A 17,060-nucleotide genomic window follows, 5' to 3' on the forward strand; every position below is an offset into this window, starting at 1 on the left:
AAGTGCGTTAAAGCCAACCCCGGTCTTTCGATCCTATATGTGGCCAGAAGGTACAACGCCAACTTTCAAACGGTGCGGAACATCCTTGCCAGGGAAGAATACAAGTCGTACAAAGCCAGTAAACATCCGAACAGGCACATGAAGCAGAATTCCGTGGCCAAAAAGCGTACAAGGCTCTTGTACGACACTGTTTGCACGACGTCAAACTCGATTTTAAGCAGCTTCCCGGTCAAATGTTTGACATCGCGACTGGACGTGGGGATGGGCCGGGAAGATTCAAGGTCGTGTTTGCCGACAAGCTCGAGAAGAAGGCCATGATTTGGCAAGCAATTTACAGTTGTGCCCTGAAAACGGAACCATTCGTCACATCCTCGACGATGACATCGCAAGTTTACATCGAAGAATGCCTGAAAATAACGGCGCCGGTGGTGTAGTGGTAAGCGTGATTACCTCTCACCCCAGTAGGCCTGGGTTCAATCCCAGTCGGCGCCGCCTGGATGTTCTGAGGCATAACATCTCTGATCACGCCTTCCTTCGGATGGGAAGTAAAGCCGTTGGTCCCCGGTTCATGAGTTGATGGGTCGATAGGTAGGGTCCAGGTGTGGGAGCTGCCTTCCTGGCACGTCGGTAGCATTGGTGCTCAGCACGGAAAACAAGATCGACGGAAAAAACAAACCAAAGGAAACAAAAAAGGGATGCCTGAAAAAGCGTGTATTACCATTCATCCGCAAGCATAGGGTAACTTAATCTTTTGGCCAGCTGCCACTGCTCCAAGGTGGTTCTGGAGTGGTATGCTGCCAACAAGATCGATTTTGTCCCCAAGCTGAAAAATATCCTCCGAATTGCGCGGAATTTCGACCATTCGACAAAATACTGGGCAATTTCAAAGCAGCGATTTCGACGAAGCGGCGGGGCAGTCAACGACATCCAGCAAATGCGGGCAAAATAGAAGAAATTCGCTGATTCTGTGTCCGTTTTCAATGTGCGGGCGCTGATGGCCTCCATCAAGAGGAAGGCTCGAGATTTCGTTCGAACTGGAGAAATATAACCATCTAATGCTGTAACTTTGAAGTTTTAATAAAAGTAATGCAAAGCAACCATTAATGGACTTTTTAAACTTATTGAATCACGAATTACAGGTCATTTAGTGCGTACCAATTTACTTTTCGCCAGCCTTCGCTAATGGCTGTTGGGACGGCTGTGACAAGCGCTCCTAAACAGCTGTCATCCTGATGTTTAGTTGTGTGCGAACTTGAAAAGCGCTTATTCAACCCTATCCCGGTTATCCAATTATCACTTCACAGCTTTCTCTTGAAGCCGGGTTAAATATTGTTTACGCTTTTTTGTTGGAGGAATGTATTAATTTAATTTTGCTGCGAATCAATTAATCGAAATTAGTTAAACACACCACCAAATTATTACCCTGCACCAGTACTTGGGGACTCGAACTCGAGACGACCGTGTTGGTAATTTATAAGCTAGAGAATGGTCTTAGAAGAGGGTAGGTAGATATAGTTCCGTTAGAGTACGGCAGAATGGAAATTGAATAGAAATTGAAAATGAGCCAAGGGCCATTAATGCGACAGTGCAAAGTCAAACGCCCACCTCTTTGCCTAACCCGTACGGAGATTTGAAGTATGTCTTCAAATCTACAGGCAAAAAAGTGAGCGCTTGACTTTGCTTTTATACTGTCTGCGGCTGTGGAATAGTTCTAGTGACGTTTCATCACTATCTAAAGCCCCACGTTGCCGAAAGCATTTCCAGTCGATGGTACTTCAAATCTCCGCGTACATCGTACGGATTAGGCAAAGAAGTGTGCGTTTGACTTGCTTTAGCTATCGAGCGGAAGTAGCCAAAACTAAGACACTTGTAGTATACCATTCTCACATAGCTAATAAAACCCCAATCAATATGAACCATGCTAATAAATTATCCACTCCAGGCACCGAGCCATCGCTCGGGCAAGAATGCAATTATGCAACTTTACACGACCCATATGTTTGTCACTCATCACTAGAAGTGCAGCGCTCCCTCGTCCTCTTCCACCCTTCCCGGGTGGGCCAAGGTTGTTCGCGCAGCAAGAAAGGTTTCGAATGACAACGCCGGGCGCTCAACCAAAATATAACCATTATTTCCGATATTGCTAGGATGCGCATTTTTGGTGTCACTCCAGTCGTCTCACTCTTTTCCCAAATGACTCTTTTCAACATTCATGAATCAATGTAACTAAAACTGTATAAAAGGAAAATGCATTTCAATAAACAAAAAGATTCTTAGTCTGAAGCTCGACCCGACTTCACAGTTGGCTTATCGAATAACTTCACAAAATAAGAAGGTAGTATTCTCTTTGCGACCCTACTACTGGTTCTCCCAGCTAGTTAAATTGTAGGATATCCGAAGATATCAAACACTGACTGAAAGTAAGGGCGAGGTGATTGAAGAATATAGAACTCAAATAATTGTGCCCTAGCTTATGTTATCGAAACCTGATACCTTGATGTTTTTGGATGTTTTGACATATGCCAACATAGGCCTACGCACCACCTATTCATCGATTTCAAGGTCGCTTATGACCGTGAAGAGCTATGGAAGATTATGGACGAGAACGGTTTTCACGGGAAGCTGACCAGACTGATCAGGGCTACGATGGATGGTGTACAGTGCTGCGTGAAGATATCGGGTGCGTTATCGGACTCGTTTAAAACTTCGAAAGGACTTCGACAAAGCGATGGTCTTTCCTGCCTCCTGTTCAACATTGCGCTAGAACGTGTTATGAAACGTGCGGGCTTTAACATGCGGGGCACGATCTTCAATAAGTCCAGCCAGTTCATCTGCTTCGCTGACAACATGTACATTGTCGGAAGAACGTTTCAGGCCGTGGCGGAGCAGTGCACCAGGCTGAAACGTGAAGCAGAGAAGGTTGGATTAAAGGTGAAGACGTCGAAGACAAAGTATCTGTTAGCTGAAGGAACCGAGTGGGATAGGGCTCGTATAGGAGGAAGCGTGACAATCGATGGGGATGAGTTCGAGGTGGTGGATGAATTTGTGTACCTCGGATCATTGGTAAGGTCGGATAACAACTGCAGCTGAAGTCGTGCTTAAAGGGTATCCACGATGAAATTGCCACACACAAAATTGATTCGCAAAATTCGAGTTTTCATCCGATTGCCATCAAATTTTCAGGGATTGAGAAATAACTATTAAACTTCATTTTACCATTTTACTCGTATTTTATTTACAGTCCATACGCAAATGCCCGCACCTTGGCCTTAACCCCGGCCATAAGATTCTGCACAACCTGTGAATCAACTGTTTTTTGCATATAAACCCATACTTTCTTCAGTTCCTCGACTGTCTTCACTACCTTAGGTCGTTTAAGAAGGTGCTGCTTCATAATCGCCCAGTACTTCTCGATGGGGCGGAGCTCCGGAGTGTTGGGAGGGTTGAACATTTTCGGCACGAAATTGACCTTATTGTCCGCATACCACTTCAGCACGTCCTTGGAGTAGTGGCATGAGGCCAAATCCGGCCAGAAGATTGTTGGGACGTTGTGGGCCTTCAGGAGAGGAAGCAGCCGCTTCTGGAGGCACTCTTTTATGTACACCTGTCCGTTCATCGTGTCCTGGGTCACGAAAGGTGCACTCCGCTTCCCGCACGTGCAGATGGCTTGCCAAACCAGGAATTTCTTCGCAAATTTGGACATCTTCTGAGTGCGGACATGCTCCGGAACGCTGAACTTATCCTTGGCCGTGAAAAACAGGTTGCCGGGGATCTGTTTGAAGTCGGCCTTCACATATGTTTCGTCGTCCATGATGCAGCATTCAACTTTCGTCAGCATGTTGAGGTACAACTTCCTGGCACGGGTTTTGGCGGACTTGTTCTGCTTCTCGTCGCGATTAGGGGCCTTTTGTACCCTGAACGTTCGAAGCCCAGCCTTAGTTTTGGCCTTCTGGACAAAACTTCGGCTTAGGTGCAGCTTCTTAGCCACATCCCTAACGGAGGCGTTCGGATTTCGGTTGAAGGCCCCAACTACGCGGTTGTGATTTTTGGTGTTGTACGGAATACTTTTTCCTTCACTTCTGGGCTTCCGATCGGTGGTCAACCGTTCCTCGAACCACTTAATCACTCGCGACACCGTGGAATTCACGATTCCCAACGTTTTAGCGATGGAACGATGCGAGAGATCCTTGTTCTCGTGATGAATGCGCAAGATTTTATCACGCACGAGCTGTTCTTTCGACTCCATTTCCGCGAGTTTTGATCACAGGACTTTAAAACTTGCAGGATGTAAATAATGCACTATGAACTAAATCCACCCAAATTTTCATTAAATTCTACCCAACGGTTAAAAAGTTAGAGCAATTTCATAGTGTGGCAATTTCATCGTGGACACCCTTTACTACGGACTCCACAAGACCCTGAGGTCGGGAAAACTTCACCTCCGTACTAAATGTAACATGTACAAGACGCTGATAAGACCGGTAGTTCTCTACGGGCACACTACGGGCACACTGCAAGCACTGGGTGTTTTCGAAGGACCATCTTTGGCGGTGTATGTGAGAACGGTGAATGGAGGCGAAGGATGAACCACGGGCTGGCGCAACTCTATAGTGAACCCTGTATCCAGAAAGTTGCGAAAGCTGGACGGGTACGATGGGTGGGACACGTTTTAAGAATGCCGGAAAACAATACCACAAAAATGGTATTTGCCTCGAATCCGGCCGGTACAAGACGAAGAGGAGCACAGCGAGCAAGGTGGTTAGACCAAGTGGAGCAGGATCTTGGAAGTGTGGGACGGTCAAGAAATTGGAGACAATGAGCCACGGACCGAGTGAATTGGCGTAACATTGTGATGCAGGAGCAATCCTGAGGAATGTCGGATCAGGATAAGTAAGTAAGTAAGACATAGGCAAAGATACCTTATTAACAAGATATAACACTAATTAATTCCTCGAACAAGGGAATGGATACACAACCCTTATGTGATCACAGTGCCATCTGGTGAGTGCACATTGAAACTATTGGAAGTTCCCCACCAACTTCACCACCAGGGCTCAATAACTGACAGGTGTCAGCATGACATGTGCGGACGTTGATGATCAGCCGAAGAAGACGAAGAGGACGATATAATCCTCGATGCCATCATCATTATATTGCGATAGCAAGGCTCTCACTCTTTTGTGATTGCTCCGATTTTCATTCATTACCACTTTATACGCAACAGAAACATTTGAGAAAACAATCACATATCCAAGCTCGCATCATGATGGGCTTGTAATATGTTTTGCTTTGGAGTGAAAGAGTTTCCAATATCATCACCGGTAAAAATCAAATCTCTAAAAGTAATTGATTATTTGCGACGCTGTTGCACAATATAATCTTTATAAGCATATAAGTAGACATGGAAAAACATTTATTCTCCATGGAGAATTACACACGCAAGCCATTGGAAATGCCGGCTTCCGCAGTCAACGCAGCACGCATTCAATTCAAAAATTATGTTGGATAATTAATGCTTTCCTATTGTATAACATAGGAAGGTATTTGTCAACGCCTGCGAATACAAACGCAATCAGAAGCTGCCGAAGCTGAGTGATGACGATAATTGATGACACCGCTTCGTGTTTTGATTTGCGCTGTACCGTCCGCTCAGTAGTGTGGGTTCGTAAATGCAAAGATGTTGGTGTGCGTGTTTACTTCCTAAGCTGCAGTTCAATGTTATCTCGTCACAATCCTTTTGGCGCTGTTATCTGTCTCTATAAATTCCAAAGAGTGAAGGAGGTCTGACATAGGCCAACAGTTCGTCAACGGAAATTTCATGGGAAAAAATAGGGAGTTGAAATTCTTTGGGAAAGTTTTTGTAATAATCTCTCTAATAAACCAAAAAAAAAAAATTATTGTAATTACATGATCTTTATTATGTGGCTCTTTATTTATTTATACCATTCTTAAAAAACTTAAGATTTATACATGAGTGGTTCAGCAATTCTACAAGACTATTATATGATGCCTAATACGAAGTAGTTTTCTTGATAACATATCCCTAAAAACTACCCTTAGATTAGGGAGAATAAACTTCTTAACATCAAAAACAATAACTCATTCAAAGAATCGCATATCAGTCCCATATGGAAAAAAGTAGGCATTGAGAAAATGACAGTCATCATGTGCAATTCTCATGCAAATGTTTGAAAAATCAGAGTAAATTTATTCATATTTTTTTAAAGTTAAAATCAATTGTAATTAAGCTGACATGTTTCGTTATATCAGCGAAAAATATGGCAATTCGAAAAGCACAACTGTAAATTGACCACTGGACGATTGAATCTCAGGATGGAACTGATTTACGATTAAACCATAGAGGTAACTCCAAGACCAGAAGGTCCCAAAGAAACGTACTCAACTTGTTGGCTCAGCTCTGGTACTCTCTTCGGTCCCAAGTTTATCGATGCACCTCTCGAAACATAGGAAAATCCACGAACCCCTCATTTTACCTGTCAAACTTTCATAGCGAATCAAAACAAACATAGTGTAGTGTAGTACTATAATTTCGACTAGAATGGGACACGCTTATAGATTTACTAGGGACCAATAGGCTAGTAAAGTAGTGAGCCAATTTGAAATCGTTAGTTTCCACCGGTTGATTAAACCTTGGCCCACTTAGTGATGCACGGAAATAAATGGTGGGTTATTGAAATAACTATTTCGATAGTTGATATCTTTAATAAACCTATGCTTGATTCAATCACAAATTTTGTTTATTTTAAAACCACCTCTTAATTGAGTCAAACATATTTTATAGTTAAAATTGCTATAATTTTTGCACATCTGTCATAGGGTTAAAGCAAACCTAAAATGTTATTATTCCAACCCGAGAGTATGCTTGATTCAACTATACAAAATGTGAAAACAACAACCTGATATTTTGCGTTGATTTTCATCATGGCGTCCGAGGAAGAAACACATCAGGAAGAATTTGTTGCTGAGTTTGTGGTGGACGATGAATTGCTGGAGATTTATAAATCGTTTGAATTAACGGATGCAGCAATTGAGCAATTTGTTAGTAAGTATTTCTATGTAATATTTAATTAAATCATCGTACTGACAAATTATGTTTCTTTGCAGTAAATGGCTACGACGTTCACGCTCTACAGGTAATAGAGCGTGAGGAAGTAGAAGCTCTACTACCACCGCCATTACTAGCCGACAGAACGAGGTGCATCGACCGCATCGACGGGTTAAACAAGTGGCGTTGCTCTATGGTAACATGCAAATTATATCACTAACATAAATAAACTAATATTAAAATTCCCATAGGGTTTACCTCCAGTAACAACTCCATTAAAAATCATCAATCCATCAGCAACGAGCAGCTTCGATCCTTCAAAAACCACGCTGAGAAATCTGCCATGAAGTCAGTGGACTTCGTTGGCACTGATCAATAGGTCCAAGAAAGGAAGGCTAATATTGGAAAATTTTAATTCGACCAAAATTCTATCAAGGAAGGATCGCACTTTCATCACTCATCTTATTATCGATGAATTCGTCGACGATTTTGGAAAATTAACACGCGAGGAGTTAGGGTTGCGATCGGACGAGTTGAAACTTTTGTTTTCGACAGTGGAAAAGGTAATTCTTTTAGATTATACCATTGTAAACATTAACAACTTGAAAGTTAGCACACTAAACGAGTAGCAGTTCCCTATTTATGGGTAAAGGCTCAAGCGCAGTGTGTGCGGAAACGGGACGGAAACGGAAAGTTTGACAGTCGTCACAAATGACATCAAGATGCCTAACCGAAGTTGATTTGGTTCTAACTAGTTTTCAATCCGACAAGCAGGCTTAAGGCCGGCGCACAATGGATAAGTTTTCGGATTTTTTGACAGTTAACCAATGCATTATCTGTCAAAAAAACCGAAAACTTATGCATTGTGTGCCAGCCTTTACTCAGATCGGGCTTTTTCGCTTCCGCTGCCGCTCCGCTTCTGCTGTCATTGCGCTTGGACCTTAACTGTTACTTATTAATGTTAAAATAAAATGCTAAATTATGTATCGTATAAATTATATAGTATATTAATAATGAGTAGGTCCCCTTTTATTGAAAATGGGTGAAATTTTACCCATAATGGGTATTTTTTTCATACCGTGTTTTGCTTTGCTGTGATGTGATGAAAAGATTAAAAACATTGTCAATGGCCTGTTGAATGTATATATTATTTATTCGTGTAAATATGGTAACATAAATATTGTTTTCATTCCAGCATGTGTGGTATCAACCAGCATCTTATCGTGATAACGACGGCAAGAGAATCAAACTTGGACGTGTAGCTAAAGGTTGCCTGTTTGACCGCAATCACAACTATCGCGGATCCAAAACACCTGCTCCGGCATCGATCGCTTCAGACGAACATCCATCAAGCGGGACTCAATCATTAGTTGATGTAATCACATTGGAAGCAGGTAGCTACTACATTTATTTGGCGTTGCAAACAAAGATTTGATTTATTTATATTCGTTCTAGTGGCGACGTATCAAGAAGCAAAAAATTGGTTCCGGCATCATCACGGCGAGTGGGAAGATATTAAGAAGCGCTGGCAGGAAACTAATGCTGTTCGCTTGCATGAAATCAGCAGATTGAAATCCGTCACTTACCAGAAGGTACTGGATGAATACCCGGTGCTGAGAAATAGCAGTGGCTATCAGTTGGTAAAGCTAGACTTCGCTTTCAAGTACTCAACGAAATGTAACCTATTGTTCAGCAATTTCGCTTCTTTTCGTACATGCGCTGAAATCGTATTTTGTAACGAGGTACCTGAGCAAGGAAAAGCACTTTTGACACTGCTGAATGAAGAACTAACAGAAGGTAAAGTAATTCTTGGTATACGGTATCTTACCATACGAGTTTACTTCAACTCTTTAAATCTTGAACATATCTGCAGCAAGTTATAAAACAATGTTTTTTTTTTGTTTATTTTTCATCAACAGATTCGCGAGATTGCATCACCACATTGCTTCTATTGATCATTTGGCCTAGTAAGTTTACACGTCTACCCAACGGAAAGAAATGGAAACCATCGTTACTGGAGAGTCGTGAAAGCAGCATCTTGCACTTAAGGACGCTAGCAGATTATGAAACAGAACTTGCTAGGCTTAGTCGACAAAATCATCAAAGAGGTTTACCAGATTATCCAGTGGTCGTAGTAGTTGGTGATACAATTAATCACATCAACCAGTTTTTCGTAAGCTATAAAGACATAGCTTATAAAGCGGAAACCTTCCTCAAAGCACTTGACGTTACATTCAAAATTTACAAGGCATACGAGATAGATTTCCCCAGCGAATCAACTGGCCCGTGGAATTTCATTGCACATTCGTTGTACCACTTCGAACCACCAGAAGACGGAAACAAAGCAAGGATCTTAACTCTAGCTGCAACTCTCCGTAACCAGCAATCGGCACAATGATTGTGTGCTTCATTTCCGGTTGCCGATGGAAGACTACATGTCCATCACTTTTCGGAACTCACCTCCGCAGAGTCCATGAGCCCATCGATGTCTATTGCTGCACTGTTTCAAATTGCGGAAGACGATTTAGTGTCAGATGCTCTTATATTTCTCATATCAAGAAACACATTCGAAACAACCATGCTGCAGATAACCTTTGTAACGAAGATAGGTTTGATTCGGAAGATCATGTGTTACCATCCGTACCACATCACAAATTGTCAAATGAAAACGGTAGTATAGAAGTACATAGAGAAAGTATAGCAAATGTTGAAGACGATCAGTTTATCCAAGTTGAAAACATTGAAGCACAACAGTTAATCAACCTAGAGAAAATCTCATCAGAAATTAGTCGTTTAAGCATTGGTTTTAACTTAAAGTGGTTAAATAAGGATACGGTACCTCGGAAGTTGGTATTTCAGTTTCAAGATGATGTACGAAGAAATGTATTGAATCCCATTAATGAAATTGTAGGAGTAATGACTGATGTCGGTTTAATTTCACGTTCTGGTAGTACCGTATTAAAATCTGTATTTTCAGTGATCAACAATTCACAGACCGAGTACAAATTTATACGAGACCTCAAAGAAATAGGCTTGTACGAAGAACCGGTGTATTTTAGTATAAGTAACGAACTGAAACCAGCTGTAATACATCAAAACTTAGAAATGGTCGAAGATGATGTAAAGGGTGTTTTAATGCCTATAAAGTTCCAACTACGCAAATACTTAGAATCGGAAAATGTAATCGATCTATTGATTGGATGTCTAAAATCATCTGATGATGGAGTAATCAGGTCTTTAGTAGATGGCACCATTTGGCAGAAGAAAATACAAGGACTAGAAAGTAAGTTGATCGTTCCAATCAATATATTTTTTGACGATTTTACTACAAGCGACACAGTTTCTCCTCATGCCAGTAACACTAAAATATGTGGAATTTATCATTACATACCTTGTTTACCACCATATATTCTGTCACGACTTGTTAATATTCTAACGACTGGTTATGTTATGTCTGGAGATAGGAAACATTTTGGCAATGAACGGACGCTGCTTAAACTAGTTGAAACATTAAGTGAATTAGAAAACACTGGAATTACCGTCCGATACAAAGGAAACGAGATAACTGCTTATTTCAAGCTAGGTTTCATAACTGGTGATAATCTAGGATTGAGTGAGATACTAAATCTAGTTGAGTCACCTACTGCCAATTATTACTGTCGTATGTGTACCAGAACTAGGAGTGAGAGAGAAATCGACAGCAAAGAATATGTAGATTCTCTTAGATCTGAAGAGATGTATGAAGAGCATGTGCAAGTGAATGATATGTCTAAAACAGGTGTAAAAGACAGGTGCATCCTAAATCGCATTCCATCATTCCACGTGGCTTTAAATGTGTACTTTGATGTAATGCACGACGTACCTGAAGGGATATGTCTTTATGGTTTATCGCATTGCTTGAACTATTTTGTATACAAACAAAAATACTTCACATTAGATGATTTAAAGTGCCGGAAAAATCTTTTTGTTTATGGCCACTTGAATTCATCTAACATTCCGGATGATATAAAAGATACAAATCTCATTAAACAAAAGATTCGAATGACTGCAAGTGAAGTAATAACACTGATGCGTTTTTTACCGTTGTTCATTGGTAAACTCATTCCGATAGGCGATCCAGTATGGATACATTTTTGCAGCCTGCTAAAAAATTTTGATTTAGTTATGCTGCAAGATTTTCCTATTGAATTGATTCAAGAACTTAAGGAAGTGGTTGAGTTTCACCATACACAGTACGTCGCATTATTTAAGGACTCTTTAAAACCCAAACACCATAATTTGGTACACTACGCCACAGCAATATCAAAATCTGGTAGTTTACGTCGACAATGGGGAATGCGATGTGAAGCTAAGCACAAACAAGCTAAACAATATACTAGAGTAAATTATAACAAACGCAATATTTGCTCTTCTTTGATTACTAAGGCTAGTTTCAAATTCGCTAATGATTTATTTAGCAACGCATTCGTAACACCTTTACACGAGATCAAGGAAGAACATATACTTAGCTTAAAAATTCCAGATGAGTATAATATCCTGATGAAATACGAAGAATGTAATGTTGAAGATAGGATGCATCTTATTTCGCAATTTAGTAAACATGGCTCAAGCTATGAACGTGGTACAATTTTTTGCATTAAACATAAACTACTAAGAAACATTTACGAAATTGAATCAATAATTATAAAAAATAACGACGAGTTAATTTTACTATGCTATGCATATAATTCCATATTATTTGACGAACATTTGCAATCATACGAATTGAACCGTGCTAGTGTTATAAGTGTTGTTTATAATATGTTGAAATTAGATTCAAAACCGATTAACATACATTATGTAAATGAGAAGCCCTATTTCCGAATGTGTAACACTGTTGAACTTAACAGTATTATTATTAAAACATTGAAAATGTAAAAAAATCTCTAAATAAATAAAATTATTGTTATGTAATAACAACTTATGAGTAGAATATAATTGCACTATTGTAATTAGCCATCAAGAGTTGTTTAGCTATCCTTGAATATCTTCCAGGATAGTTATATAATATTGATCTAATATTACAAAAGTGCAATTGGTTCTTGTGCATGATTTTTGTTCCATTTAAACGGTTTCGAAACGGAAAACCTAATTAAGAAAATAAATTGAACTGACCCCAAAGCATGTTCGAATCAACTATTTTGATTCAGTTGGTATAACAATAATCATGGTTGATTTTACTGGCACTGTAAAAGAACTGTCAAAATATCAACCATCAACTATTTTAGTAGAACCATTTTATTGTTGTTTCAACCATATTTACCAAAGTTGGATCAAGCCTACTATTTAGTTATTTCAACTTGAATTATGATTGTAACAATCATGCATATGGGTTATCCAAAAATCAATGCTAAAATATAGTTGATTGTAGCTGAAATATGGTTGATTGGACTATACTTTTTTCTCCGTGTGGAGCAAGCTGTTTTGCTTATTACAGCGCTCCTAGTGGACGTTTTCGGAAGCTTTTGACGTCTATTTATTGACCACAACTATAACAAAAACAGTGTATTTTATCAGTTCTAAAAACTCTCTTGTCTTGGAGACAGTCACCATGCAAGAGAAGAAACACCGTATGGCACGCGGTCAAAACGTACAAAGAAACCTTGACGACGAATCGGAAGCCTCAAAGTACCTAAACGCCGGAGTGGAACTGCCAACCGTCAGCTCCATGGAAAGGTCCATCAGAAGCAACCCAGGTGATCCGATTTGAGTAAAAAGTGTGATGCCGCCCGAAGTACAGTGCAGCGAATGCGAGGCAAGCTTACAGGCATACCGCGCCAAATCGATCCTCCAGCAGAATACCGTAGCTAGAACCCGTGCTCGAAAGATGTATGACAACCTGCTGGCCAAGTCCAGTGGGTGCATACTTATGGATAACGAAACCTATGTGAAGCCGGCTTCGGACAGCTTCCAGGACCAAAATTTTGCAAGGCGAAGGCTCGAGGAGCTATCTCTGGCAAATTCAAATTAGTTTTTAATCTGGGAGAGAATTTACAGCTGCGGCCAGAAGAAAAAGGTTTTCGTCACTGAGAAAATGATGAACTTGGAGGTTTACAAAACCGAATGTCTCCAGAAGCAAATTCTGCCCTTCATCCAGTCACATGTTACATATTTGCAATGTCCCATAGATAATCAAAAATTAACTATCAAAATTATTTAGTATTGCTTGTAGGAGTTAGGTTTAATGCGTACCAACCTCCCAACGTTAAGGTCAAAAATCGAGTCCGTGGTGTAAAATTAAAAAAAAAACGTCGTGTGAATGTCACTTGCGTCGCCTCCAGTTAACAGTGATATCAAGTGTCGACTCTTTGTATCGTTCCGGAACCAAGGTCTTAAGCGGCCCGTCACCGCGAAGATAGTGCAGTGAAATTTGAGGATCAACTACCGATCTCGTTCCGTGAGCGGATCCGATTTGTCCCGTGGTCTAAAGTGCGTGAAGAATAATAATCCCGGTTTTCTGGTCCGGTGCGAAAACAAAAAAAAAAGTACGGTTCGAGTGGACGCTTCGTGCTGAATTTGTGTCGTTTGTGAAGGTGAAGGTGTACTTGGTGTGTCAGCGGAACGGAGAGTCCCCTCTCCCAACGTAGAAATTAACCGTTTAGACGGAAGCTAGGCTCCCCCTGAGATGAGTCATTAATTATAGGAAAAACCCTTCTTACACACATGAGGGTGTGTAATTTTATGCGGATCTTGCGAGTTGTCACTACAGCCGGGAAGTACAACAATGGTACAATGACAACGGAGTCCAGTTTGTTCCGAAAACCCTCAATCCACCCAATTGTCCCCAATATTGAAGCAAATCCATATGTCATTATAGGCAGTATGTGTGACTTGGATGGGAGAAACGTTTCCCGGCTCATGTGAACCGCTGATCAAACTAGAAGGACAACCAACACTGCTCAATTAAAGTGAACAGATCACTTTTCCTATTTTTCTATTCCAAATGCCTGATGACAAACAAAACAAACCAATGAAAGCAAACAGCAACAGAACTCAGCTCTGTTTTATGGCAAAAATTCATTTCCGACGAGAGCGATATTTGCCAACGGAAAACAGATGCAAATTTGACTGCATAATTGCGCACCTCGATTGGTATAAAAACCGGCCGGTAGCTCTCCATTCGGTATCATTCAACCGTTTTCGATCTTTTGCTTGCATCGATCGGAACAGCCAGGATGAAGATCTTTATACCTCTTCTAACGGCCCTACTAGCAGGAGTAACCACCGGCCTGGACTGGTGGGAACACGGTAACTTCTACCAAGTCTACCCGCGATCGTTCAGGGATTCCGATGGCGACGGCATTGGCGATCTGGATGGTAAGATCTGAAACCAAAGATTCATTCCAAATCCCCCATTTCAACTCAATTTCCCACTTAGGTGTCACCGAAAAATTGCAATACCTAAAGGACATCGGAATGGACGGAGTTTGGCTGTCTCCGATCTTCGCTTCTCCGATGGACGACTTTGGCTACGACATTTCCGACTTCCGACAGATCCAATCGGAATACGGAGATCTCGACGCCTTCCAGCGTTTGGCCGACAAGTGCAAAAAGCTTGGCTTGCACTTGATTTTGGACTTTGTTCCGAATCATACCAGCGATCAGCACAAGTACTTCCAGCTGTCCGTAGCAAAGAACGAGACGTACAAAGATTTCTACGTCTGGCATCCGGGTGTAGACAGTGGAAATGGTACCATGGTTCCACCGTCCAACTGGATTAGTGTCTTCCGAGGATCTTCCTGGGAATGGAACGAAGAACGTCAAGAGTTCTACCTTCACCAGTTCCTTAAGCAGCAACCGGATTTGAACTACCGTAATCCGGCCGTAGTCGAAGAGATGAAGAACGTTCTACGCTACTGGTTGGACCGAGGTGTTTCCGGATTCAGAATTGATGCCGTGCCGTACCTGTTCGAGAGTGCCGAGAGCGAAGGTCGCTACCGCGACGAACCACTAAGCAGAACCACCGACGACTCCGAGAATCCTGCTTACCTGGTTCATTCGCAAACTATGGATCAACCGGAAACCTATGACATGATCTACCAGTGGCGAGCGGTTTTGGACGAATACACCAAACAGGACAACAGAACTCGTATTATGATGACTGAAGGTTACACAAGCCTGCCCAAGATCGTCGAATTTTTCGGAAACGCCACGGTCAATGGAGCTCAGATTCCATTCAACTTCGAATTGATGAGTAACATCCGCAAGGCTAGTACCGGAGCTGATTTTGCCAAGTACGTCAAACTTTGGCTGGAAGGCAAGCCTGCCAACAGAAGATCAAACTGGGTTCTAGGAAATCACGACAACAATCGTCTCGGATCACGTCTAGGCGAGAACAAGATCGATTTGTATAACATTGCCCTGCAAACGTTGCCGGACATTGCCGTCACTTACTACGGAGAGGAGATCGGAATGTTGGACCAGTCGATCCCTTGGAGTCAAACCAAAGATCCAGCTGCCTGTAGAAGCGGCGAAGAAAGCTACACCTTGTACTCCCGAGATCCAGCGCGAACTCCGATGCAGTGGGACAATGGAAAGAATGCAGGTTTCTCCAACGCTAACAGCACATGGTTGCCGGTGGCTGACAACTACAAGACACTGAACGTTAAAGTACAGGACCGTGCACGCAAGAGTCATCTGAAGGTGTTCAAGAAGCTGACCAAATACCGCAAACGACAAATTCTGGCAGAAGGGGACATCGACATGAAGGTTTCCGGAGATAATCTGGTCGTGTACAAACGCAAGGTCGACAAGGTTGGATATGTGGTAGTTGCACTGAATTTCGGCACGGAAACTGCCACCCTGGGGTTGTCCAATATGTTCCCACAAATTAACGACAGGATGCAAGTGATAGTGTCCTCCAAGAAGGTCACTACGTCAGATAAGTATGTTTGATGTGGCGATGGTGTGGGACTTTATAATGGAATGTTGTTTTTATTACTTTCAGTGCCTGGGTTGACGTCAACAGCTACCAACTGGTCGGAGAGAGTGCCATCGTAATGCAGTATCTGTGGGGAAAGAATCCAATTGTTTCCTAGATTTTATTATGGCATAAAATATTTAAATTCTTATTCTTCTAATTTAGCACAATAAAAGATGTTGAAGTCGCACTGCATGATAATTATGATGATTTAAGTTGCATTTATTTTAAACTTTAAATCAGCCGTCTTAGCTTTGAGGATCGCTAATGATGTTGACCAGTTTTTAACTATTTAACGATAGAAGAAAAATCCAAAATATTTCAGCAAAAGCGAGCTACCCATTTTTGGGTCACTCGAAAAAGTGCACATATTCACTTAATAAGATTTCATATAGGGTGTGTTTGATGGAATAACTCCGCTTTTGAATGGTAAAGGTTCCTTTGCGTGAGAGGAATCACCACAATTCATGCATTTAGCATGGCATGTAGCAATTTTTGGTTCCGTGACCTCATCCCTGGGACTTACGGCACTGGGTTCCGTCTTCCTGAAATGTTCCCACTTCACTCGGACATGGAGCATAAGGCTAGCTTTTTCTAAGGCCTTAAGGTTGTTTAGTTCACTAGACTTGAAGTGAACTAAATAAAAATCATTAGAAATCCCGTTGCGCGAATCGCCAGGACGGGATTTCATTTTTTCGATTACTTGGACTGGCACAACTTCAAGTTACTTTGCCAGTTCATCTTTAATCTGATCCAGGGATTCACCACTGGGCAGTCCTTTCATGACAACCTTGAACACACATTCAGTTTTGGTGTCGTAAGTAAAAAAATTGTGCTGCTTCTTAGTAAGATACTTGAGAAGACATTTAAATCCGTCCAAGGTTTCAGCCAATACACGGCATTCACCCCGACGACCAATTTGTAGTGAAAACTTAACTTTCACGAAGTTCAAAAGTTCCATGCGAAGAGCATGGAAATCGGAAGTGGTTATCACAATAGGGGGATTATTTTCCTTCTTGGCATTAAGCCGAGAAA

General features: G+C 41.5%; 1 protein-coding gene and 1 pseudogene across 1 annotated transcript; both read left to right on the top strand.

The window, feature by feature from the left end:
* The first annotated feature begins 6,941 nt into the window (after positions 1–6,941).
* Positions 6,942–9,476, top strand: LOC135702405 (uncharacterized; annotated as a pseudogene).
* A 4,751-nt stretch (positions 9,477–14,227) lies between these two features.
* On the top strand, positions 14,228–16,239 carry LOC135702406 (probable maltase). Its single transcript, XM_065223443.1, has 3 exons — positions 14,228–14,422; positions 14,484–15,990; positions 16,053–16,239. Exons 1-3 carry the CDS (start codon positions 14,281–14,283, stop codon positions 16,141–16,143), a joined length of 1,740 nt encoding a protein of 579 aa, XP_065079515.1. The 5' UTR covers positions 14,228–14,280; the 3' UTR covers positions 16,144–16,239.
* The last annotated feature ends 821 nt before the right edge of the window (positions 16,240–17,060 follow it).

This window comes from Ochlerotatus camptorhynchus, unplaced genomic scaffold (genome assembly GCF_037179485.1).
Source record: "Ochlerotatus camptorhynchus isolate MF236.1 unplaced genomic scaffold, CSIRO-AGI_Acam_v1.1 ptg000193l, whole genome shotgun sequence".
Taxonomy (NCBI): Eukaryota; Metazoa; Arthropoda; class Insecta; order Diptera; family Culicidae; genus Ochlerotatus; species Ochlerotatus camptorhynchus.

Coding starts and splice junctions, on each gene's coding strand:
- LOC135702406 (XM_065223443.1), top strand. CDS start 14,281: ATGAAGATCTTTATACCTCTTCTAACGGCCCTACTAGCAGGAGTAACC. Junction 14,423..14,483: donor CGGCATTGGCGATCTGGATG/GTAAGATCTGAA, acceptor TTTCCCACTTAG/GTGTCACCGAAAAATTGCAA. Junction 15,991..16,052: donor AAGGTCACTACGTCAGATAA/GTATGTTTGATG, acceptor TATTACTTTCAG/TGCCTGGGTTGACGTCAACA.